Consider the following 20,485-nt stretch of genomic DNA (forward strand, 5'->3'; position numbering starts at 1 on the left):
TCTTTCTTTCTGAGAAGGCTCAGTTAATATAGGAAGCGTAACTGGGGGGAAAAAACCTCTCTTATTTTTACAGCTGTGTGCACATACCAGAAATTCTACACTGCTCATGTCATAGATTGTTTTTATGATCTGAGAAGTCACGATGTGGTTTTTGTTCAATTCGAGATGATTAAGTCTTGGCAAATAAATCATTCACTCAAGTAGCTGCTTGTTAAGTTAATTGTATGGGTAGATTCCACGGTGCAATTAACCGTGGAGTCCACGGCGCAATTCCAGATTATATCAACCTCCTCCAACGTTTATGGGGTGCAGATTGCTGAGTTTTGCAGCCACTTTGAAAAACCAGATGGTACAGCTTGTTTTCGAAAGCAGGAAGGGTCGAATCTGGTTTGCAACCTGAAATCCTCTCCTTTCACCATCCCCCCCACTTCCCATAAATACAACTCATTGGCTACATGTACACATGCATCGGGTCAACCAATGGATGAATAAATCAGAAAGAAAGCCTTAAGCTAGTGTTGTCCAAACTTGGCCACTTTAAAATGAGTGGACTTCAATTCCCAGAATTTCCCAGCCAGCCATGCTGGCTGGGGAATTCTGGGAGTTGAAGTCCACTCATCTTAAAGTGGCCAAGTTTGGACAATACTGGCTTAAGCAAATAAATTCCCTTGCCGTAGCTTTAAAAAAAAAAAAGAAAACCAACCCGCCCGCGGGATCTCAGGGGAAGGGCTCTGATGACGCAAAAGTGGTTCGACAACCAATCAGCCGTTGGGGCTGCCCCACAAGAAGCAAGGTAGCGATAGCAGGAGAGAGAGAGAGAGAGAGAGAGACGCGCAGGCGCTTTTCTGCATCTTTCTTCAATCCCTTCCCAAGGTGGCGGCCGCGAGGGGTCTTCAGAGGGGCGGGCCTAGTAGTGCGCCTGCGCGCCGAGCAGCAAGTTCCTTCTGAAGATGGCGGCGGTGAAACATTTGCCGAGGGCGTGCGCGCCCGCCGGTTTTACTCCTTTTTTAATACTCAGAGTGAGGCTTTTTTATTTTTCTCTTTCTCTGTGTTCGTTCCTTCTACGTTATTAATTGCTCGGGGAAGGGGGTGAGCGGGCGGGCTCCACTGAGCTTTAATCCGGATTAAAGAGAAGCAGTGTATAATTCGAATTCATTGAAAAGCAGGGATTTTTAATCCAAATTAATTAGAGCTATATAGATAGAAACCATTAAGGGAAACAGGTAGGATTCGCCATGCGGCTATTTCTACCGCAGAATGAGGTAGTGAGGTAAGGCGTGGCTGTGGGTGATGGGTGTTTTAGTCCATCCTTGAATGAAGGTGCTGGTTTGGAAGTGCCAGGCTGAAAGGTGGGGAGACCCCAGTTTGAAACCCAGGTCAGCCATGGAGGTCTGGTTCACGTCCATTCTTTTTACAGAAAAGTTGGGATATTAATGTATTCTATTAAACAAGAGATACATGACTGAATGATATCGAGGGTGGCAATAAAGAGCTCATGATTTAAAGAAAAACTGCAGGAGCTCCTCTTAAGTATGTTAATCTCATATTTCTGCAAGCAACCTTGTTCTCATGTTCCCTTTCTTTTGGAGTTAGTCACATGCCACACATACAATTGATGTGGTGTTTCCCATCGTAGTCTAATATTACATTTGATTCTTCAGTTGTTGATGAAACTGAATCGTTGGTACAACCCTTTTTAAAAAAAACCTTTAAGACGCTCAATATATTATATAGTTCTCTGTTTTTATATAGATTTTAATAGGTATTCCCTGAACAGAGTCGTGAATTTGAGATGGGTGGTTATATAACTTGACATAAATAATAAAATCATTGGTATTTCCAAGACCACCAATGCTTCAGGTCCAAATTAAGACTGTAGTAAATGGTTTAATTAAATATGTTGCCATTCAGCGTTTTTAGGGAGGTGGTATTCTTTTCACAACCTCCAAAATCTTAATGGTTAACAATAAGTGGATTTAGGTATTAACTCTATTTTCAGCCCCAGTTTTTCACCCCTCCCCCACTCTTTTGCCTGTTAAGTAAGAATTATTCCAGAAAGGCAATTTTTTATGAGAACAAGAATCAAACTTTAGCTTCTCTTCCAGTAACATAGCAATGTGACTAGCTGGCTTTAATGCAGGGAACACAGCTATATTCTGATCGTAATTAGAATCAAATATACTACTTGCTGTGATTTCAAAGGTGTCAAATAATAACTTTAATTGTTCCCATTCTAGAAGAAGTTAATATGCGTGCCCAATGATACAACGAAAAGTCTGAAAATTAAAGCCTGCATATTCTTGTGAGAGCTGCGCTCGAGAAAGAACATTGGAGTCTGTCTTGTAGTCCTTAATGATTTTGTGCCATTTGGGGATTTGCCTACCTAAGATTAAATCTTAAAACTCTGCTCTACGTTTTTCTTTTTTGTCTCCCTGCTCAGAGGCTGGCGACAATTGTTCCCAACATCTCTCAGATAGATAATGCTTCAAATTTTCTGGACAAAGTTCCTCACCGAAAACACCCAGGCGTCCTCCATCTCAAATGTGTGCAGCTTCCGCCTGAGTTAGTGGAAGCGGTTTCCTTTTGGGTGGCCCGTGAGTAAATCTCATTAAAGATGGGGCTCTTTGGGTATATCAGCTTGTGTTCTGCTTGAACTGCGTAAAGTGCTAGTGTGAATTCAGTGATCCTGCTTATTTATCAGTTTAGAGAGTGTTATTTCTCTATTCTTTCGTTTAAATCTTGATCAGCTGCCTCTCAGGCAGTACATCTCTAACGATATACCAAATGTATTCAGATGTGTTTGAATATGATAAAATGCAGTCACAAAAACCTCCATAAAGATATTCTTAAGTTGAGCAAAATTCCTTGATGGCTTCATGGATATACCCATATAATTTTCTTAGCAATAAGATGGATTATCGTTGTTTTCTGGAATGCTTTTTAACTTCCGTACCTGTCTTAGAGCCCAATGGAGCTCTTTGGTTTCTGTCATGAGTCTTATTCTTTCTCCCAGAATCCCCTATACGCAATTTGGAGAAGAAGTCCCAATCCTTTAGCAACTACCTCTGGAGCCGCAAACGCCCGGTAGAGTTGAAGGATCTACGTAGAAAAGCCCAACTCTTGGGACAGAAGCTGAGGAAAGATGCAGAAGTCCCTGCCCAGGAGAAGGGTGAAGGTGGGTGTGGATGGTGGAGAGAGGACAGGAACAATCAATCTTTTTAATTTTTATTGAAATAAAATATCAGAAATATACAGGATAGTTAAAAAAAAATTGTTGGGAGAACAGAAGGAAAACTTGGGAAATAGTTAGATGTGACATCATAAGGAGAAATGTACTAATTTTAAATAGAAAACATGTTCATTTAAAGAAAGAATGGAGATCAAATTTCGATAGACATCCTTAAGCGAAGGAATCTGCGTAGAACTTAAAACTCTGCTCTACGTTTTTCTTTTTAGCCTCGCTGCTCAGAGATTGGCGATGATTCTCGATTCTTCAAGATCCATGTTTTTTCAGAGAATGTGAAAAGGGAAAAAAGAAACAGCTTTTCTCTTTTTGTTGTTATTAACTACCAGTTATAATGACTTGTGCTTCAAAGATTCCTAAATTTTGAAAAATACAGATAATAAATTTATGGTGGAATTAATTTCTAAAGATTGTTGATTAATTTTTCCCATATCCTCTAAGTGGGCCACTAAAATGAATAAAGGAGAAGAATAATATCTCTGCTAAACTAGTATTTATTTTTTAATTGGATTGGAAGTCACCTTAACTGATCAGGGAGAACTAAATCATTTTAAAAACTTCAAAAAATAGGGAGTGCTTATGAGCTAAAGGTTTTTGGGAACTGCTTTTTTAAAAGAGGTCTTCTCCTTTTACTTTTACGTTCTTGCAGAAGAAAAATGCACATTCTTAAGTCTCCATGTCACTTCAGAATTACTATGTATTTATGCAGATGTACTTCATAAGGAATTATTCATGTATAAATGTTTTTAACAGAGGTAATAAACAGCCTTATTTTTTGGCTTGCATAAGGGTATTTAATTTTTTTTAATTCTTAATTTTCAATTTAGAATCAAACAGTCTTCATTGTTTAGTTATGTTTTTAAAGTGTGAAATTAAAAACTTAATAATTACCATACAGGTTTAAACTGGTAATCCAGGAACTGGCAGCCTTCTCTTCTGTAATGGCCCAATGTTATTTAAACATATTTTAATAAACTTATTCTAAGATTTTACAAGAGACATGGGCATTTTCATGTGAGATATTGAGATTGCCAGAATCTCACAAGGTTTGACACACTTGCAAGGTTTCAACCACTGTGTAATGTTTAACCAAACAGAATGGTTTTAATATTTATTGGGCAACAGGAAGCAATGGCCACCTTGGAATCTGCAAGCACCATGTTGCCACCCTGTCCTGTCCTACATCCACAGGCAATATCTGTCAAAGATGCTAACATGGTTTAGAAGAATACCACTTCCTCGTGTTTTGCTTGTTCCTCAACTTCATATCTGAGGTTCATTCTTAGCATTGCATTCAGAAGACAAGAACTGTTCATTTGATTCTGATTCCACTGCTCTTTTTAGCAGCCCTCCCAATTTCCTATGGCAGTGAATCTCATCTATAACTTTTGCATTTATTTACAAACCTGTACGCATTGTTTCTGGATAAATGTGCAGAGTCACATATTGGTTATTTTCATTGACGGATATGTGTTCCTTAATCCTTTGAATTCTTGATACACCCAAGTGTATGGAAAGCTTTTTGGTGAGCACAGATAATCTAGCTATTAAGACCCATTTCTTGCTCGGTGGCGGTGACCTGGTTTTAAGTGGTGTGGGTTTGGGGAATTATTTTTAAATGTCAAGATGGTGTAATGGCTAAAATGTTGGATTAGAAGTGGAGCAAGTCAGGTTCAGGTTTTTCCTCACTTTGACAAAATAAGTGGGGATTTTAGGCCAGTTTCTATCTCTCAGCCGATCCTATCTTACGGAATTACTGAGCCCCTGGAGGAAAGGTGGGACATGACTCTAGCAAATAAATAAAAATAAATTCTGTAGGAAAGTTGATTTTTCAATCAGATTTTCTCCAAAAGCTCAAATCTCCCTGTCCTGCCAGTGACGTGAGCTGAATCATCTTGGGGTGATCACTGTGTCTTAGCTGATCCCACCTCTCAGGGCTGATTGTGTAGATAAACTGGTAAGGGGCTGAACAGTGATGTATGCCACATTGTCCTCCTTGAGGAAAGGTGGGATAAAAATGTAACAATTGCAACAATAATCCCTGTACACTTTCTCACATTTTTCTGTAAGATGTACCTCCATGTGAAAGTGGGGAGAAGAAGCTGAAGAAAGAAGTCTTGACTGCTATTCGTAAAACGACTTACCACTGGGAAGAATTAAAGTGAGTGTCTAGAACCCACGACTCTGGTTTCTGGAGGAAGACTCAGCTGAACCTTCTCATTTTAATTTCTTTGAATCATAAAGACCTGTTAGCTTTTCTTTTCACATAGCCCCTTCCTATGAGCGTTGTTATTGGTGGTGGTGGTGGTGGTGGTGTGATGATCATGGTGATGATTTAGAGGCTGCCTGATTTCAGAAGAACTTTTGGCAGTTTACACTTAAAAAAAATACAAATCTCTTCTATGTACCATGGAACAAAAGTGGGAGGGGCTCCACAAGCACTGTACCCCAAGGCCTGGGAGAAAAGCCGAGTTTTTAACTCTCAGGATGGGAGCTACATGGATCTTTTCATTGTGTGCTCTTGTAAATGTCTGCATGTTTGTTTGTAGAAACATTTTGGCTTTATTTTATTTGATTTACCTCCATTTTATGCTGCCTGTTCTCATGGCCTTAGGTGACTTTTGTCTAGCTGGGGGGAAGATGGTGGTTTTGTATCTTTCTGTTCCTGTACTGACCGAGGCTGCATTATTTCTTTCTCAAGTTACACTGAAGAGCTCAGTTTTCTATACATGGCCGCCCGGATGGATGCAATCTTTGCGGCAGTGAGCCGAGCTTTCCATGAAGTAAGTTGTGGCTGTCGCTTTTGGAGAGCAGTGGGCAAGATGATGTAGGGAGGACTGGGAATAATTGCCAGCAAACAACCCATTGTCCTCTGGGTCACTCAGAGCAGGGCTTCATGGAGGGAGCGTGGAGATACGCAAGCCTTAGAATGCTGTCACTTTTTAGATTTGAGTTTTTGCTCAATGTTAATGTCTCATCCTGGGCTTCCTTTTTGGAAAGAAAGGGTGGATATTTTTAGGATGCAACTGGTGTTTATCAAATGCTGGAACTGCATTCTTCAGTATTAATAATTTTATTTATTTATTTATTTATTTATTTATTTTTTGTCTGTGCTCAGTCATTGCTGACCCTGCAGTGACTGCTTGGACGAGTCCTTGCAGTTTTCAAGGCAACTGTTTTTCGGAAGTGGTTTGCCAGAGGCTCCTTCCTAGGGCAGAGCCCAGCTGGCGAGCGCAGGAGGCGGGGTTTCCGTTGCTTCGTGCCCTTTTCGGGCGCACGCGGTTTTTCACGCTTACCAGCAACTGCTCCCAACTCCTTTTTTTTGCAAGGCGCCGCCAGCATTTTTCCTCCCACCGGAGTGAGAGTCCCCATTTATCTACTCACATAAGTTTTCGAACTGTTGGGTTGACAGGAACTGGGGAGGAAACAGGAGCTCACCCTGTTTAGCGCGAAGGCTGGACTCGAACCGCTGAAGCATCGACCATTTCTGGCCGGCAACTTTCAGCGTCATTAAGCCGCTGCGCCACCGCGTCCCCAATAATTTTATAGGATAAGCCAAAATTGTTACTGAAACAAGTATTTGTGTGCCAGAACCGAGTTTAGCTGTGGAAATGTGATAGGAAAGGGGTCAGTTCCTGTATAGCAGGTGTAAGATCCAGAAACCCCAAGATATGGCCGTTTTTGACCTGAGAATCAGGTAGCCTGCCCTTTGCTGTGTGTGCTTGTTTTTGGCAGTTGAAATTGGGATGATACGAACGGGGCCTTTACTGCAGCAGCCCCTCTTCCTTTGAATGTGAGGGGAGATGAACTCATTTGTAGCATCTCTGCAAGACTTAAAGCATAAGGTCATTTTTAGAATCATGTCTTAGCTTACTAAGTATGACAAATATTATACTGTTCTTCCAAACTGTGAAAGTATCCCCTTTTTCTGTGCAATTTTGCTCCCTTTAGATCCAGAAGCGAGTCCCAGACTTCCAGCCCAAAACTTTGCTGGATTTTGGTTCGGGTACCGGTGCTGTCAGCTGGTAAGAATCCCCTTGGGAGGGAGAAATTGCCTTTCTCCCCAACAGCAACAGTGAGGCTTATCTCCTTAGTGGAGGGAGTAAGTCCCTACATCAGGGGAAGGAGAGGGGAAGGCGACCTTTTGTTAGCGGTGGCTTCCATGTAATATTTTTAGAGGGGTTGAATGCTGCAAAGCCAGCCATTGCAGATGTGAACAGAGCAGGTTTAGAGTTAGGGTTCCTAGTTTTCTTACGTGGTGGCATCCTAGCAACAGAGCTTCCCATCATTTTTAAAGACGGTCACATGTGGAAGTACCTCCAAAATGGAGGAAATTCTGCAGCCAGATCTTGGTGGTCATTGTCAGAGGGGAGCACAAGGCCTGCGAAAAAGCTATATGCTTGTGACAGAAGTAGCTTTCATCCTGAACCCGGCATGGGGCAGAGGGGAGAAGAGTGGAAACATGTCTTCATATAGATATTACTTTCTTCTTTTTACACTTTAGGGCAGCCCACAGCATCTGGGGGGAAAGCTTGAAAGAATACATGAATGTTGATTGCTCTGCTTCCATGCTGGCCTTGGCAGAAAAGCTGATGAGAGGTGAGGTGGGGAGGAAGATGAGTACAGTATTTTACTTTCTCAGCGTGAGGCTTAGTCCAACAAAAAAGGTTTTCTTGTTTTTAGACTGGAGAGAAGCTTCCCTTTGAATTGTGCCCCAAAGGTGGTGGTTCATCACTCTGTTCTCTTCCTGACAATCGTACTCCTAAATGTTTGCATTACTTTTTGGAAGAGATATCCCAGAGCAACGGTGTTTATGGTGCAGTGAACACTTTGTCTTTGTGACTGGGGAAAACTCGTGAGGAAATGTGTCTCCTTACAAAAACAAAACCCACATATACTGCCCAGAGTTGCTGGGAGTCAGGTGGCATGTACTAATTAATCAATAATAATATACACCCATAGGTTAGCACAACTAGATCATAGTCTTTCCTTGGATACAGATACTTCCTGCAGGACTGTTTCTGGGTTTTGGTTTTATCCTTAGTTGGGAGCTGTCTACCATGTCAGCTTCCACCAGGAATATGTAATATTGTAGTTCGTTGCAAACTTAGTGGAAGAAAAGAGCAGAGTCCATAGCATTAAACTGGAAAGTTCATATACATGTCTTGTGTTTCTGCAGAGCATAGAAAACTCTGTAGTTCATATGCTAGCAAAAGCTGTGTATATTACATATTGCCATATTATATATGGTATATATATTAAAGCTTGGTTTCCTGTTCTATGTAATTCTGCTTTCTACTAGACTTGGGTGGGATACAGGCAAGCATGATGCTAGTCTAGACCCTGTCTAACCACTGGAAATCTGGTGTGAACCATCATGGTATTTTACAGGCTCTTCCAAGGCTGTCATGAGCTTCCAGCCTTGAGGATTCAAAAAGTGTTTCTTCTTCGTTGATCGATGCCAAATTTAAGCTTATTATGATGGGTCTTCAGTAGAAAGTATTTTCCTTGGTAGAATTGGAAACTAACATTCTTCTTGGTTGAGATGTCATACTGGTTTGCTCCACTTAAACTTGCACCTCTTTCAGTTGTGGTTTCCCTGTATCTCCTTCAGGATCACCTGTTGGATTTCCACCTCTCTCCCATTAATAAACCCCTTTCCCTGTGGTTTTACCTGTTGCCTGTTTTCTTCCTAGGCTACTCTGAATCCCAGGAGCTCTGCTTTCCTGGTGTCTACTTCAGGCAGTTTTTCCCTGTTGGGCCGAAGGTAAACACAACTTGAACAGCTGCATTCAAAAGAGGTTGGGTCCCTATAGACCTGATGAACATACCATGCCAACCCTCGAGGTCCCTGTTGATCTCTGACTTGGGGATTTTTAGTGCAGCTTTTCTCTGTGAAATCTTTCTGCAGCCTTACAAGAATTTCCTTCCCTGACTTATTTAAAATCTCCACCTGGCTGGATTCCAGTGTGGCTTAGTGATTGAAACTGATCTACTTTGGGGGCATTAATTTATAGGCTGTAAAGTTTTACTATAGTATTAGAAAATATTAGATATATATCTATATCTATACAGCAAGCACTGTGAAAATTTGGTTGTGGCACTAGCTTTTCCGTTTCTAGTTTTATTGTTTTCTGTTTTTACCATCTGTATGATTGTTTCATCCTTTGGTTGAGAGTTTTGGTTTTAAGATGGGCAGCCATATAAATATTTTAAATAAATAAATATATCTACAATTATTTGTGTGTGTGTGTATAATTGCACAGTTGGAAGGGCCTGGAAGGACGATTTAAGGCATACAGTCCAATGGCATGCTCTTCAGTGAATTATGGGAAAGGAAAAGGGAAATTAGTAATTATTTTACTGTTGTAAAAAGGAAAATTAGTAATTATTTTACTGTTGTAAAAAGGAAAATTAGTAATTATTTTACTGTTGTACATTTCCTCAGATTAGGATGCTTTTCCTAACGATCCACAGCAGAGTTTTTCAAACTTGGCAACTTTTAAGATGTGTGGACTCAACTCCCAGAATTCCCCAGCAAAAGTGATAAAATGAGTAGTTTTGGCTCTTATTAGGAAGACCCTCCTAATGTATTTGTTCTACCTTTCCTTTAATTTGCTAAGGATAGTGGATGTAGGCCTTCTCCCTGCCCCTTCATTGGATCCTCACAATAGGTCTGTGAGATATATCAATGAAGAGAGTATGGCTTATTTGAACCTAGATTTTAACCTTGCTTTCCCCAAGCCACGGTCTCAGATATCTACCATATGTTTTCTCAGACAGAATTTGTAATCAGAGTCTACATTCATTTCCATTCTCATTCCTCCCCCGCCCCCACAGATGACATTTGATCTCACAGTATCCGCTTTCTCTCTCAACGATCTGCCAAGTTATGCTCAGAGAGTGGCGACAGTGCAAAATCTCTGGAAGAGAACCAACAACTTTCTGGTAAGGAACGTGCCCTGGATTGCATGGACGGATTCAGTCAGCTGATGCGAGATGTTTACTCTCTGCTCCGCCTTGAAACTTTCCCTGGTTCATATTAAATGCTCTTTTGATGACTTTTCTGGATTGAGAGATGGCAGCCTGTGGGCTCCATCTCTCTCCCAAGTGCTCTTTTCACATTCTGCTGAGTGCTGTGGGCTGCAAGAAAGTTGGCCATCATTCCTTAGACTGTGGTTGATCTCCATGCCATTGCTGTCGCTGCTGCCTGGAAGTTAACTTACAGGAAGGTCAGATTGAGGGCAGGGGCATTGGCTATGTAGTGATAGCAGCTCCCCCTTTATATTTATGACGTGATGTTCTTGAAAACCAAAGTGATAAGGGCAGTGTTTCTTGCTCACACTTGAATGCCATGTCCCATAATGGAAGTGAATATATTTGTGCTGAACAACAGAAGACATGGGTACACTAGGGACCGATAGGAAAACACTTTAGTGAAATTCTTCCACTCTCTTCCCATACGATGATGCCTTTATATAAATAAAATCAATACCCCATTTCCCTGAAGTACATAAACATTGCCCCGCTGGATCGGACCCTGGCCCGTCTGGTCCAGCAGTCTGTTCTCACAGTGGTCCACCAACCGCACAAGGAAGCCCACTAGTCTCCCAGAAGATGGCCTTCAGAGACAGTCACCGTGCCACCAAGGCTAATGGCTGTTGATCCCCATGATTTCCAAAAACAGTCCAACCCATTTTTGAAACTAGCCAATCTGGTAGCCAGCACCACATCTTGTAATGAATTCCAAAGTTTAATTACATGAGTTAAAAAACAATCCTTTTGTCCTGCTTATTTCAGGTTTCAATTTCATTGGGTGACCTCTGGTTCTAGTATTTTGAGAAACTGAAAAGAGCTGCTCCTTGTCCACTTTATCCATACCATGTGTAATTTTGTATACCTCCGTTATGTCCCCCCTCCTTTCTAGACTAAAAAGCCCCAAATGTCGCAACCTTTCCTCATAGGGGAGCTGTTCCAGCCCCTTGATCCTCTTAGTTGCCCTCCTCTGAACCTTGTTTCCATGTTACTGGAGTCCTGTTTCTTGTTAGAACAGATTCACACGTGACACAAGGATTTCATTTATCCTTTGTAAGGCCTGGATAATATTGGAACAGGGAATCAACATCCTCCACCCCTCACACCCGCTCTGCCTTTCTCCAAAGAGGTAGGAAGCAGTGGTATCCAGCCTTATACTGCATGGAGGAAAGAGTCTTCTCAGTACTTGAAGAAAGGGCAGATTTTGCATAGAAGGAAGAGTTAACAGCTGGAATGACAACCTGAGTAGCTTTTGGTCTGCAGGCCAGAGTGGTTTTTCTCCCTCCTTTATCTCCTTTTCCAGGTTCTGGTTGAAAATGGAACCAAGGAAGGCCATCGGATGCTCATGGAGGCCCGAGACGTTGTTTTGAAGGTGAGTCACCTTTCTTCAGTTAATGGCCTGCTTAAATGAGGGGAAAAGTTACAAAGTGATGGTGAAGGAAAGATAACACATCAGATGTCACATTAGATGGTTCTTAAGTTGGGGATAATTTTATGTGGTTCACCAAGTTTCTTTGAAAGCAGGGATACAATTAATGAGTATGTATCTGGATCTTGGTTCTCTCCCACAAACATTACAGGTATAATTCAACCGCTCCATTCCTTAAAACGTACATGTTTACACAGGTTCTCAAAATCTGGTTTAATTAAGCAGGGAATGGATTCTTCTCTCCTCCCCTAATTGTGATTGCAGGAAGGGTGGCCTCTGTTCTAAAACATGTGTAAGGTGTGAGCTTTCAGGATTCCCCCGCCCCAAATAATTGGTTTTGTTTCTGTCTCTGTTTATCCTCCAGGCTCTGGATAGGTTGTAGCAGCACTTAAAAATCACTCATCATGAGCTTTGAGCCTCCACGTTAAGGTTATGGAAAAGTGTGGAAGTCACCATTTTTATTGATTAAGCCTTTTTCATTTTGTTCTCAGGACACAGATAAAGTAAACCAAGCAGCTCATGTTTTTGCTCCGGTAAGTACTGAAATCTATCCAGAGCTGCATTTACCAAAGCTACGTTAGAAAGTAAAAACATTTTATCTGAAAGTCTGCTGTGTTGGACTCCAAGCAATTCTTGTTGTGCCCTTGTGTAAATACTTCTAGGGGTTTCCTAAGCCAAAATTCCTGGTTTTCTGACTCTGAACCAGATCTTTGATTGTGAGCCCAGAAAACATGCAGATCCTGGCTTTTGATCAGCGCTTAAACTACTGTTTTTGGATACTTGCACCCCTGAAGATGAAGAGATGTTGATGGTGGGAGAAAGCATACCAATGCAACACTTGGTCTGTGAGCAGGAGCAGAAATGGTGTAAACATATCTTGCGTGATGAAGCGCTGAAGAGGATTTCTGTATTCATCAAGGGCTCAGGGTTACCAGAACATCACAGTAACTGACTTCTCTCTTATACTTGTCTAGTGCCCACACCATTTGCCCTGCCCTCGCTTGTTGCTGGGTAGTCCTTTGCCATGCAATTTCCTCCAGCAGTATCAACCCCTGCCTCTCCGTTGGGTAAGTCTGCCTGCCTGCTTGCCTTCCCTTGAGAAGAGGTGGGGTGATGAACCTGTGTGCTGAATGAATTTCACTCTCCTGGATACTACAACAGATATGTGAGTGAACTAGCAGGGCTCTGAGCAGGCCAAATCAGGCTTGTCTCTTCTCTCCATTTCTTTGCATTGTGCTTATAGCATCCTTACGGGACAGTGGGGACCCATCTACAGAAATGTTTGGAGCATCTCAGAACAGAGCAGTCACAATAAACACTTGATATTATGTAGGACTTATTTGAACAACATGGACTGGGAGGAATTCAAAGCACCAGGGTAGAGCAGACAGTAGTATGTGTTCAGTTTCTGGCATCACTTGGCATTGCCACATGACCCGTGCAGCCCTCAGTTCCACCCCAAATTGTAATTTACTTATGAAGAGGTAAGATTATGAAATATGTGGGAAATAGTGGTATTAGCTGTATTTTATTTAACTTAAACCAAAATTAGTTTTTGTTCTGGTCCTTTCCACTTTGGTTTACAACCCTCCCACTGGAGTACAACTTTAAGACTACATGAAAGATGGAAAAAGATAACATGCTCCTGTTTGAATGGACAGGCTGGATTTTCAGAAGATGCAAGATTAAGATAAAATGGGGTAGGAAAGTTTTGGTTCAGAGTATTGTGGGAAACCCAGGCGTGGTCTTACCACGTTGGGTGAATCATGTTAAGCCATAATATGGTTTATTTGTTTAGGAATTGCATGTTGTCTAGATAGAGCATTTGTGTTCTGTCTTGGGATTAAGACTGGGGTTAGGGTTTAGTGTGTCATGAGAGCACAACCTCTGAGTAAGCATGTGGGATTCTGCAGCAAGAAAGGCAATTCAAGTGTAGGCAAAGTAAATAAAGGAGACTACCAAAAAGAAAAAAGTTTTTTAAAAAATGAAGTGTAATCAGTAGTTATCCCTAACGTATAGAGAGATTTAAAAACAATGATCTTGCTCTGTAATACAGGTAGTCCTCAGTTAACTCCCATAATTGGGATCAGGAACTCCATCACTAAGCCATGTGGTTGTAAAACTAAAAACTTACATGACCGTGCCAACCTACAACAGCAGTTCTGACAGTTCCAGTTGTGGTTGTTAAATGAATCACACACGATCATTAAGTGCGATGTCATGTGACAGCAACTATTTCCTGTTGGCTTCCCCACTGACTTTGCTTGTCAGAAGCCGCAATGAAGGTCCAAAATAGCAATCACATGACTGTGGGATGCTGCAATTGTCGTAATTGTGTGCCTGTTGCCAAACACCTCAATCACGATCATGTGACTGCAGGCACACTGAGACAGCTGTAACTTTGAGGACTGGCCGTAAGTCTCCTCATTCAGTGCTGTCATAGCTTCAAACAACGAGTGGTTGCTGAGCAAGGACTACATGTATCTTTGTTTCTGCTGCTGGACTGGGCCAATGTGAGCCCCTAGGAGTAGTTCATGCACTTATGGAAACATGTTCATGAACCCAACCCAGAAGAATCACACTTCAGCCTATTCCTAAGGAAAACCAACATTTTGGAGCCAAATTGCACCATTTTGCACCCCTATAAATGAAAAAAAAAAAGATCATGGGGTTCTTAATTCAGCTTTCCCTAACCTAGATGGATTGAGTTACAGTTCCCTTGCAATGTAAGCTATCCTGGCTGGGAACCTGGAGAGTTGTGGTTCTCTGTAAGTCTCTCATATAATATACTGAAGATTATGTACAAACCTTGGGAAGAAAGAAGTGAGAGAGCACTATTAGAATTTCTAAAGGTTCTATGCATCCCAAGGCCAGATGATATCTCTTTGTTGGCTTACAGATGGGAGTCAAACTTTCTGGGGGCTTTCCTACCCCACCCCCACTTCCTTTTTTCCCAGAGTTTACATTCCAGCCAATTTCAATTAGAAGTAATATGTTGTTGTCTCCTGATGGATTTGTGGACCTATTGGAAGAAAAGATAACATCATCAATCAGTGTGTCAGTCTGTTTCTGCTAGTTTTCCTTGCCTGGGCTGTGAGGAGAGAACAGAACTTTCTAAGATCACTCTGTCCTGTGTGTGTGTCTCCAGAATCCTCCACAGAAAACCGAGAGATTTTCTTTCTTGATCCTGTGCCGAGGATCAGGGAAGTTGATGGAACCTTGGCCTCGTGTCACCCAACCTGTCCTTTGCCGCAAACGCCACGTCCACGTGCACCTCTGCTGTGCTGATGGCACCCTCCAACATGCTGTTGTGACATCAAAGAAACATAGCAGGTACTAGATTCCTCTTGAAGGCACAGGGAGCACTAGATCCAGGCTCTGGTTCCCTGGATCAAGGGTTAAGAATGAGGCCTCTGTCCATGAATGTGGCCCTGGGGTCATCACCTGTCTTTGCTCCTTGCAGGGATCTCTATCGATGTGCCCGGAACAGTCATTGTGGAGATCGGCTTCCTATTTTGACTCCAGATAGCAAATCCATTTTGGAGGACAAATCAACCCTGGAAGGCCAGATAAACACTACTCAAAAAGTTAATACTGCTCCTTCCCAGGATCTGAGTTGATGAGGTCCCTTCCGATATACCTCTGTGCTTCCTTTTGGTATCCAGACAGGATGTCTATCTCAGATTCCTGGTCTCTAGAATCTGAATTCCATATACTATTTGGAGCCATAGACCCAAGTTTTTTAGGCCTTCTGCTTGGCAATGCCTATATAATCAAGAGGATCAAATTGTGGTACACCCCAATCCATTTTCCATGGATAATGCTGATTTTCTTGGAGCAACTTTGGCTACTGATGCATTGGATTTAATTCAGCTCTTTTTCTCTTTGATGTCATAGCAAGCCACATCGGGCCTCCAGAGACTTAAGTAGTTGTGATTGTGATGGTGGTCAGTCTCAATCTGCTATACATGCTCCAAGACACACCCAAAGACAAATCCTGTAGTCTGCTTCTTCAGCCTTGTGCCCTACAAAGAATTTGGATTACAGATTCCAACTCTAGTCCTTGGCTATGAAAGCTAGTTGGGACTGATAAAGGCCTGGAGGACATGTGGGTGGCAGAGCTACGCTCCATGTATCTCTTCCTGACATTTGGGTTGGAGGTGGAATATTCAAATCTTCTCTTCCTTTAAAACATCATCTACTACAAACTAGTTTAGCACAGGGTGATAAAAATTAGCTTAGAAACAGTTTCACATATGAAAAGAATGTGTTACATAAGAAATAATATAGTAAAACAATATCCTCCCTGGGAAATTAGTAGAAGCCAGAATTACAGGTATCAGCATAGTATTTATCTGTTCTGACACTGGGTGTACTGAAACCCACAAATATGTCTCCTAACCAATTTTGGATTACATGGAAAGGCTGATGAGCAGTTTCAAAAGCTTAGGTTGATTCTGGTGGTTGTTTCCTTGTTCTGCCTTCCTGTCTGTTTGGCTAAATGAAAAGAGCAAGTGTTTCCCAACTTGTTTTTTTCAAGGGGAGCTCAGGAGTTGTATTCCAATAAGGTGGGTTTGGAGAGCCTGAGTGAAGAGGGAGTGGGAGGACAGCTTTGGCTTCAAGCAAATGCAAAAGGGTGTGTGTTTATGACCACTTTAATCCCAGCTCGAAAAGATATTGAGTAGGTTGAAGTTAGGGAGGAAATTGGAGAACAATTAACATAGGCAGGTTGGGATTGGTTGCTTAGGGAGAAAGATTTGGGCACAATAGTTTTCGTTGTTCTTTAAATAAGCTCTCCTGCACACATGCACACACCCAGAGGGCTGTTGTAACAACAGTGTTATTGACAAAATAAGTTGTGGATATTTTGCTGCCATTGCTGCTTGTTCAGCCTAGCTGGTTGAATCTTTCTGTCTCAAATGGAGATGGTACCTTTGGCTTCTCTTCTGAGGACACCACTGCTCCCTCCAGAGTGTGTCGGAAATCCTGCCTGCATTTCTGCAGTGAGTGAAAAGCCCCACAAATTTCAGCAGGCTTTGTCATGGAATCCTGGGCTCCCAGCCCAATCCCATCAACCTGAGTGATCTTTTAGTTGGGCCACCAACATGCTCTATTAAACCTTTTCTACCCCCCCCCCCATTCCCAAATTACTTCCAAGCCACACAAATCATGTTAAAGAAGATTTTATCACCCGACTCTCTAGTGCTCCATGCCTGATTCCGATTCCCATCCATTGTTCTCGAAGTCCAAATCTGGCTGCCTCATGCTTTTTAGCAGTTAGATTTGCATGCCAACAGGGAGAAGTTGGAAGTCCTGCTTCCTAATCAGAAGAGGATGCAGGTTCTGCTCAATGATGCGGGTAGTTATGTAGTGTGTCCAACTGTTGCTCTGTGATACCAATGCTGTTAAAAGGCCTGCTGAAGTCAACGGGGTTGACTTTAGTCCCTCTTACTGAGAATGAATTATCTAGGTCAGTGTTTTTCAAACCTGGCAACTTTTAAGGTGTGGACTTCAACTCCCAGAATTGCTGGCCGGAGAGCGTTTGACATTGTAGAACGTAAAAACAGCTTGGTCAGATCATGCAGGATACCTATCTCGTCCAGGATTTCATTCTTAACCTGGGCAGCTCTTGAGTGTGTCCTATGCCATTTCAAGTACTTGATGGCATAGGACGACCAAAACAAAAAACAAAAAATTGAACTAAATTATAAAAACTATAGTTTGATTTAAGTTAGCTTTAACTTTAATTAAAACTAACTGACATGGGTTAAATGAGGCTAAGGTTAGCTTTTTCTTTCGCAATCCTTTGATCACAAAAATTACCATTTTTTGATAGTTGAAGGGCTCTGATGGGGGGTTGTTAAACTGAGGTCCATCCCCCTAGTCCCCCCCTCAGTAACCCCTGGGATATAATATCAACTTTTGTAATTGCATTTGCTTTTCTAAAATGTTATGCTCCACTCCCTTACAATAGGCGTTTTTAGCAAACGAAACCCGTAAGCACGTCGTCCAGTTCCTTATTTAGAAGTGCATCCATCAAGTCCAAAATAGTTTTTCACCCTTTTTCGTCAGAATAACACACAACAGCCATCAAACAGAAAAGAAAGAACATCCACCGTTCACATGTCCAGCAGTATCTCGACACCAATTAATTAACTATTAAAATTCTGCTAATACGTCGCTGACTTTGATAAATTCTGAAACTTATCAGCTGCTGTGTTGTAGTGCAGACATTAACCTGAAACTTGGCCACTGGACGAACTGTGTGGTTGTTGATCGCACAAAAGGTAAAGTACATACCGTTTAACTGCCTTGCCTGGTGTGTTTATTAAAATGAGTATGATAAAGCTAGAGTAAATATCTCTGTGAAGGGGATAGTAAAAAACCTGACTTCAGTCTCCAGGGTCAGAGGACAGTTACATTAAAGGACAATTTTGATATCTGTCCATTGGTAGCCCTGAAGGCAAGGACTTCAACTGGGTCCTAAAAGACCTCCATATGTCAATGCTCTATAAGGTTTTGGGAATCAGCCCTGACTTAAGCTTTGAAGAGTGTATGATTTGATATGAGAGCAACCTGATTCGAAATTAGATTTTTTAAAAAGTCCATAAATTATAAGGGGGAAGTTTTGAAACACCCACTACTTCTGCTTTTTCTGGGGGGAGGGGGAAGAACCCAGCTAATTTTCAGTTGGATCCCTGGAAGGGTGAATTTTTTATTCCTCCCCCACCCCAACACACCCACACCCTTTTCAGGAGAAAGCAGGAAGGAGGAAAGGACAACACTACAAGCTCCCGTTTGTCCATCAGTGAACCTACAAAGAATTTGGTTGAACCAATACGGAATTAGTGAAACATGACAAAAGCCACTTTTCTGGAATGTCAGGATACTGGCATGGCATGGCTGAAGAATGATTCTAGACTACGCCTTGTGCAAGGGTGTGCTTTGCTGTCCATCTTGGAAAACATCTGCCCCCCCTCCCCCCCCAATAACTGTTAGGATTCTCTTGTGGCTTTTGCTGGCAAGACTTAGCAGAAGCAGATGTGCCAGTGAGGGGGGCAAGTCACAGAGGAGCTGGTTCAGGGAAGGCGGCATTCATAGCCCTGCTAAATAGCCTTGTGTTTCCAACTGTAAAGTCTGAGCAAGTGCACCTTCAATGTTAGCATGGTGCCCATTCATTCATGGTCAAGAGATTTAAAACTGCCCCAACTGTGCAGAATTCAGAAGGTAAATTGGAGCCTGTGTTTTGTAAACTGAGTTGAGCTCTGTTGCACTGGCAGATCCAGCCCCAAAGTATAATATTTCTAAGTAATAGGGATGTGAACCTCAGATGTATTACGTTTCTCTCTGGACTGTGTCATTGCAGAGGTGGTTCAGCAGTGTGGAATAAATCCTCTTGATTGGTCCCCCAAAAGGTGTCTTTTGTCCCAGGCACTGTGATTGGGTTTGCACATTGTACAAAGCCATGGTTTGATAAACCATAGATTGAATAAGCCATCATTGGATTGGTTTTCACAATATGCTCAGCCATAAATGAGTAAGTGTACTCTCATAATTGGTTCTGAGTACTGTGTTTATTATCTCAAGACACTCTCATTTTATAAATAGAAGAGCAATTGGACTATCTGTAGGCCAGAGAAAGTTTTTAACCTGGCAAAGATTATGGATTTGCTCCCTGGCATTTCTAGGGAAGAACGAGAATAGCTCCTCAGCTGGAGAGCATTTGCTTGCCAGCATAAGCTGGTCTTCCCCAACTCAGGTAGTCCTCATTTAGCAACTACAATTGGGACTGGCAACTTGGTTGTTAAGTGAAACAGTTACTAAGTGAAACCGTGACTGTGCTTATGATCTTCAGCTTTCCTTTGCTTTACAGACCTGCGAAGGTCATAAATGCAAGGATTGGTCGTAAAGATACTTTTTCATCACTGTTGTAACTATGAATGGTCGCTGTACAAGGCAATCACTAAACAAGGACTACCTGTAAGTGTGACCTTGAAGGTTTGGACTGCTTCAACTCCTGCCAAGGGATTATGGGAGATGTAGTTCAGAGCTTTTAGAGGAATATGAAGCCGGGGAAGTTTGGTGCAAGTGAGTCTGAGCTCAATGTTTTAATTTTGTATAGGGCATCTGTTAATATTTTTAAGAAGAAAAAAGGCAGTGGGTTCCAATTATGACCCAAGTGATCAATCAGTTTCTTCACAGTATATCTGGTCACCCATAGTGTTTTAAACTTGCCATGATCCACGTTTGAAACAGCTGTTACGTGTGTTCGGAGCTCAGAAAAACAAAAAGATTTTTAAGAAATCCTCTCAGATTGTTTTGTTCCAAGCTCAGGACAAAATGGTATTTCATTTCAGGGTTTAAATGTTCCAACAAAGAGAATGGCAGAAACAAGCCATTCCTTCCCCCTGCCCCCCTCAGGGACAGAAGAAGTAGCTGAAGTGATCCTCTCTGCTGTTTGAATTTTTTTTTTTAAACAAAATGTCCATAGCAAAAAATGGAACTGTAATTAAGCATGCTTTTCCAGCCTGCTTGCTATGATTATTTTTTATTGGGGAAAAAATGACTCTTAGGTATTTTTTCGGCAGGTTATGTTGAAGGTAGCACTCAGTCTAGACCACCACCTCAGTTACTTTTGTGGCTCTAACCACAAAACTTGGCACATAACAGGATTTTTTAAAAAGTTAAACTAGGCAAATTACCTGGAGCAGACACTGCTGTTTTTGCAGATCAATAGCGAAGGGGTTAGCCTTGCAATAGTGGCAGATTTGAAAAAC

The 20,485-nt window shown here is 41.8% G+C and overlaps 1 protein-coding gene across 1 annotated transcript; it reads left to right on the top strand.

Moving 5' to 3' along the window:
• The first annotated feature begins 885 nt into the window (after positions 1-885).
• On the top strand, positions 886-16,228 carry METTL17 (methyltransferase like 17). Its single transcript, XM_007441968.4, has 14 exons — positions 886-1,019; positions 2,441-2,594; positions 3,014-3,175; positions 5,315-5,405; positions 5,946-6,027; positions 7,196-7,269; positions 7,749-7,843; positions 8,941-9,011; positions 10,085-10,192; positions 11,583-11,651; positions 12,200-12,241; positions 12,683-12,775; positions 14,857-15,041; positions 15,172-16,228. The coding sequence occupies exons 1-14, from the start codon at positions 951-953 to the stop codon at positions 15,326-15,328; spliced, it is 1,452 nt and encodes a 483-aa protein (XP_007442030.2). The 5' UTR covers positions 886-950; the 3' UTR covers positions 15,329-16,228.
• Positions 16,229-20,485: the final 4,257 nt, after the last annotated feature.

Source organism: Python bivittatus, unplaced genomic scaffold (genome assembly GCF_059951505.1).
Source record: "Python bivittatus isolate LINGU-HERP-01145 unplaced genomic scaffold, Pbiv_v1 ctg000430_np1212, whole genome shotgun sequence".
Lineage (NCBI taxonomy): Eukaryota > Metazoa > Chordata > Lepidosauria > Squamata > Pythonidae > Python > Python bivittatus.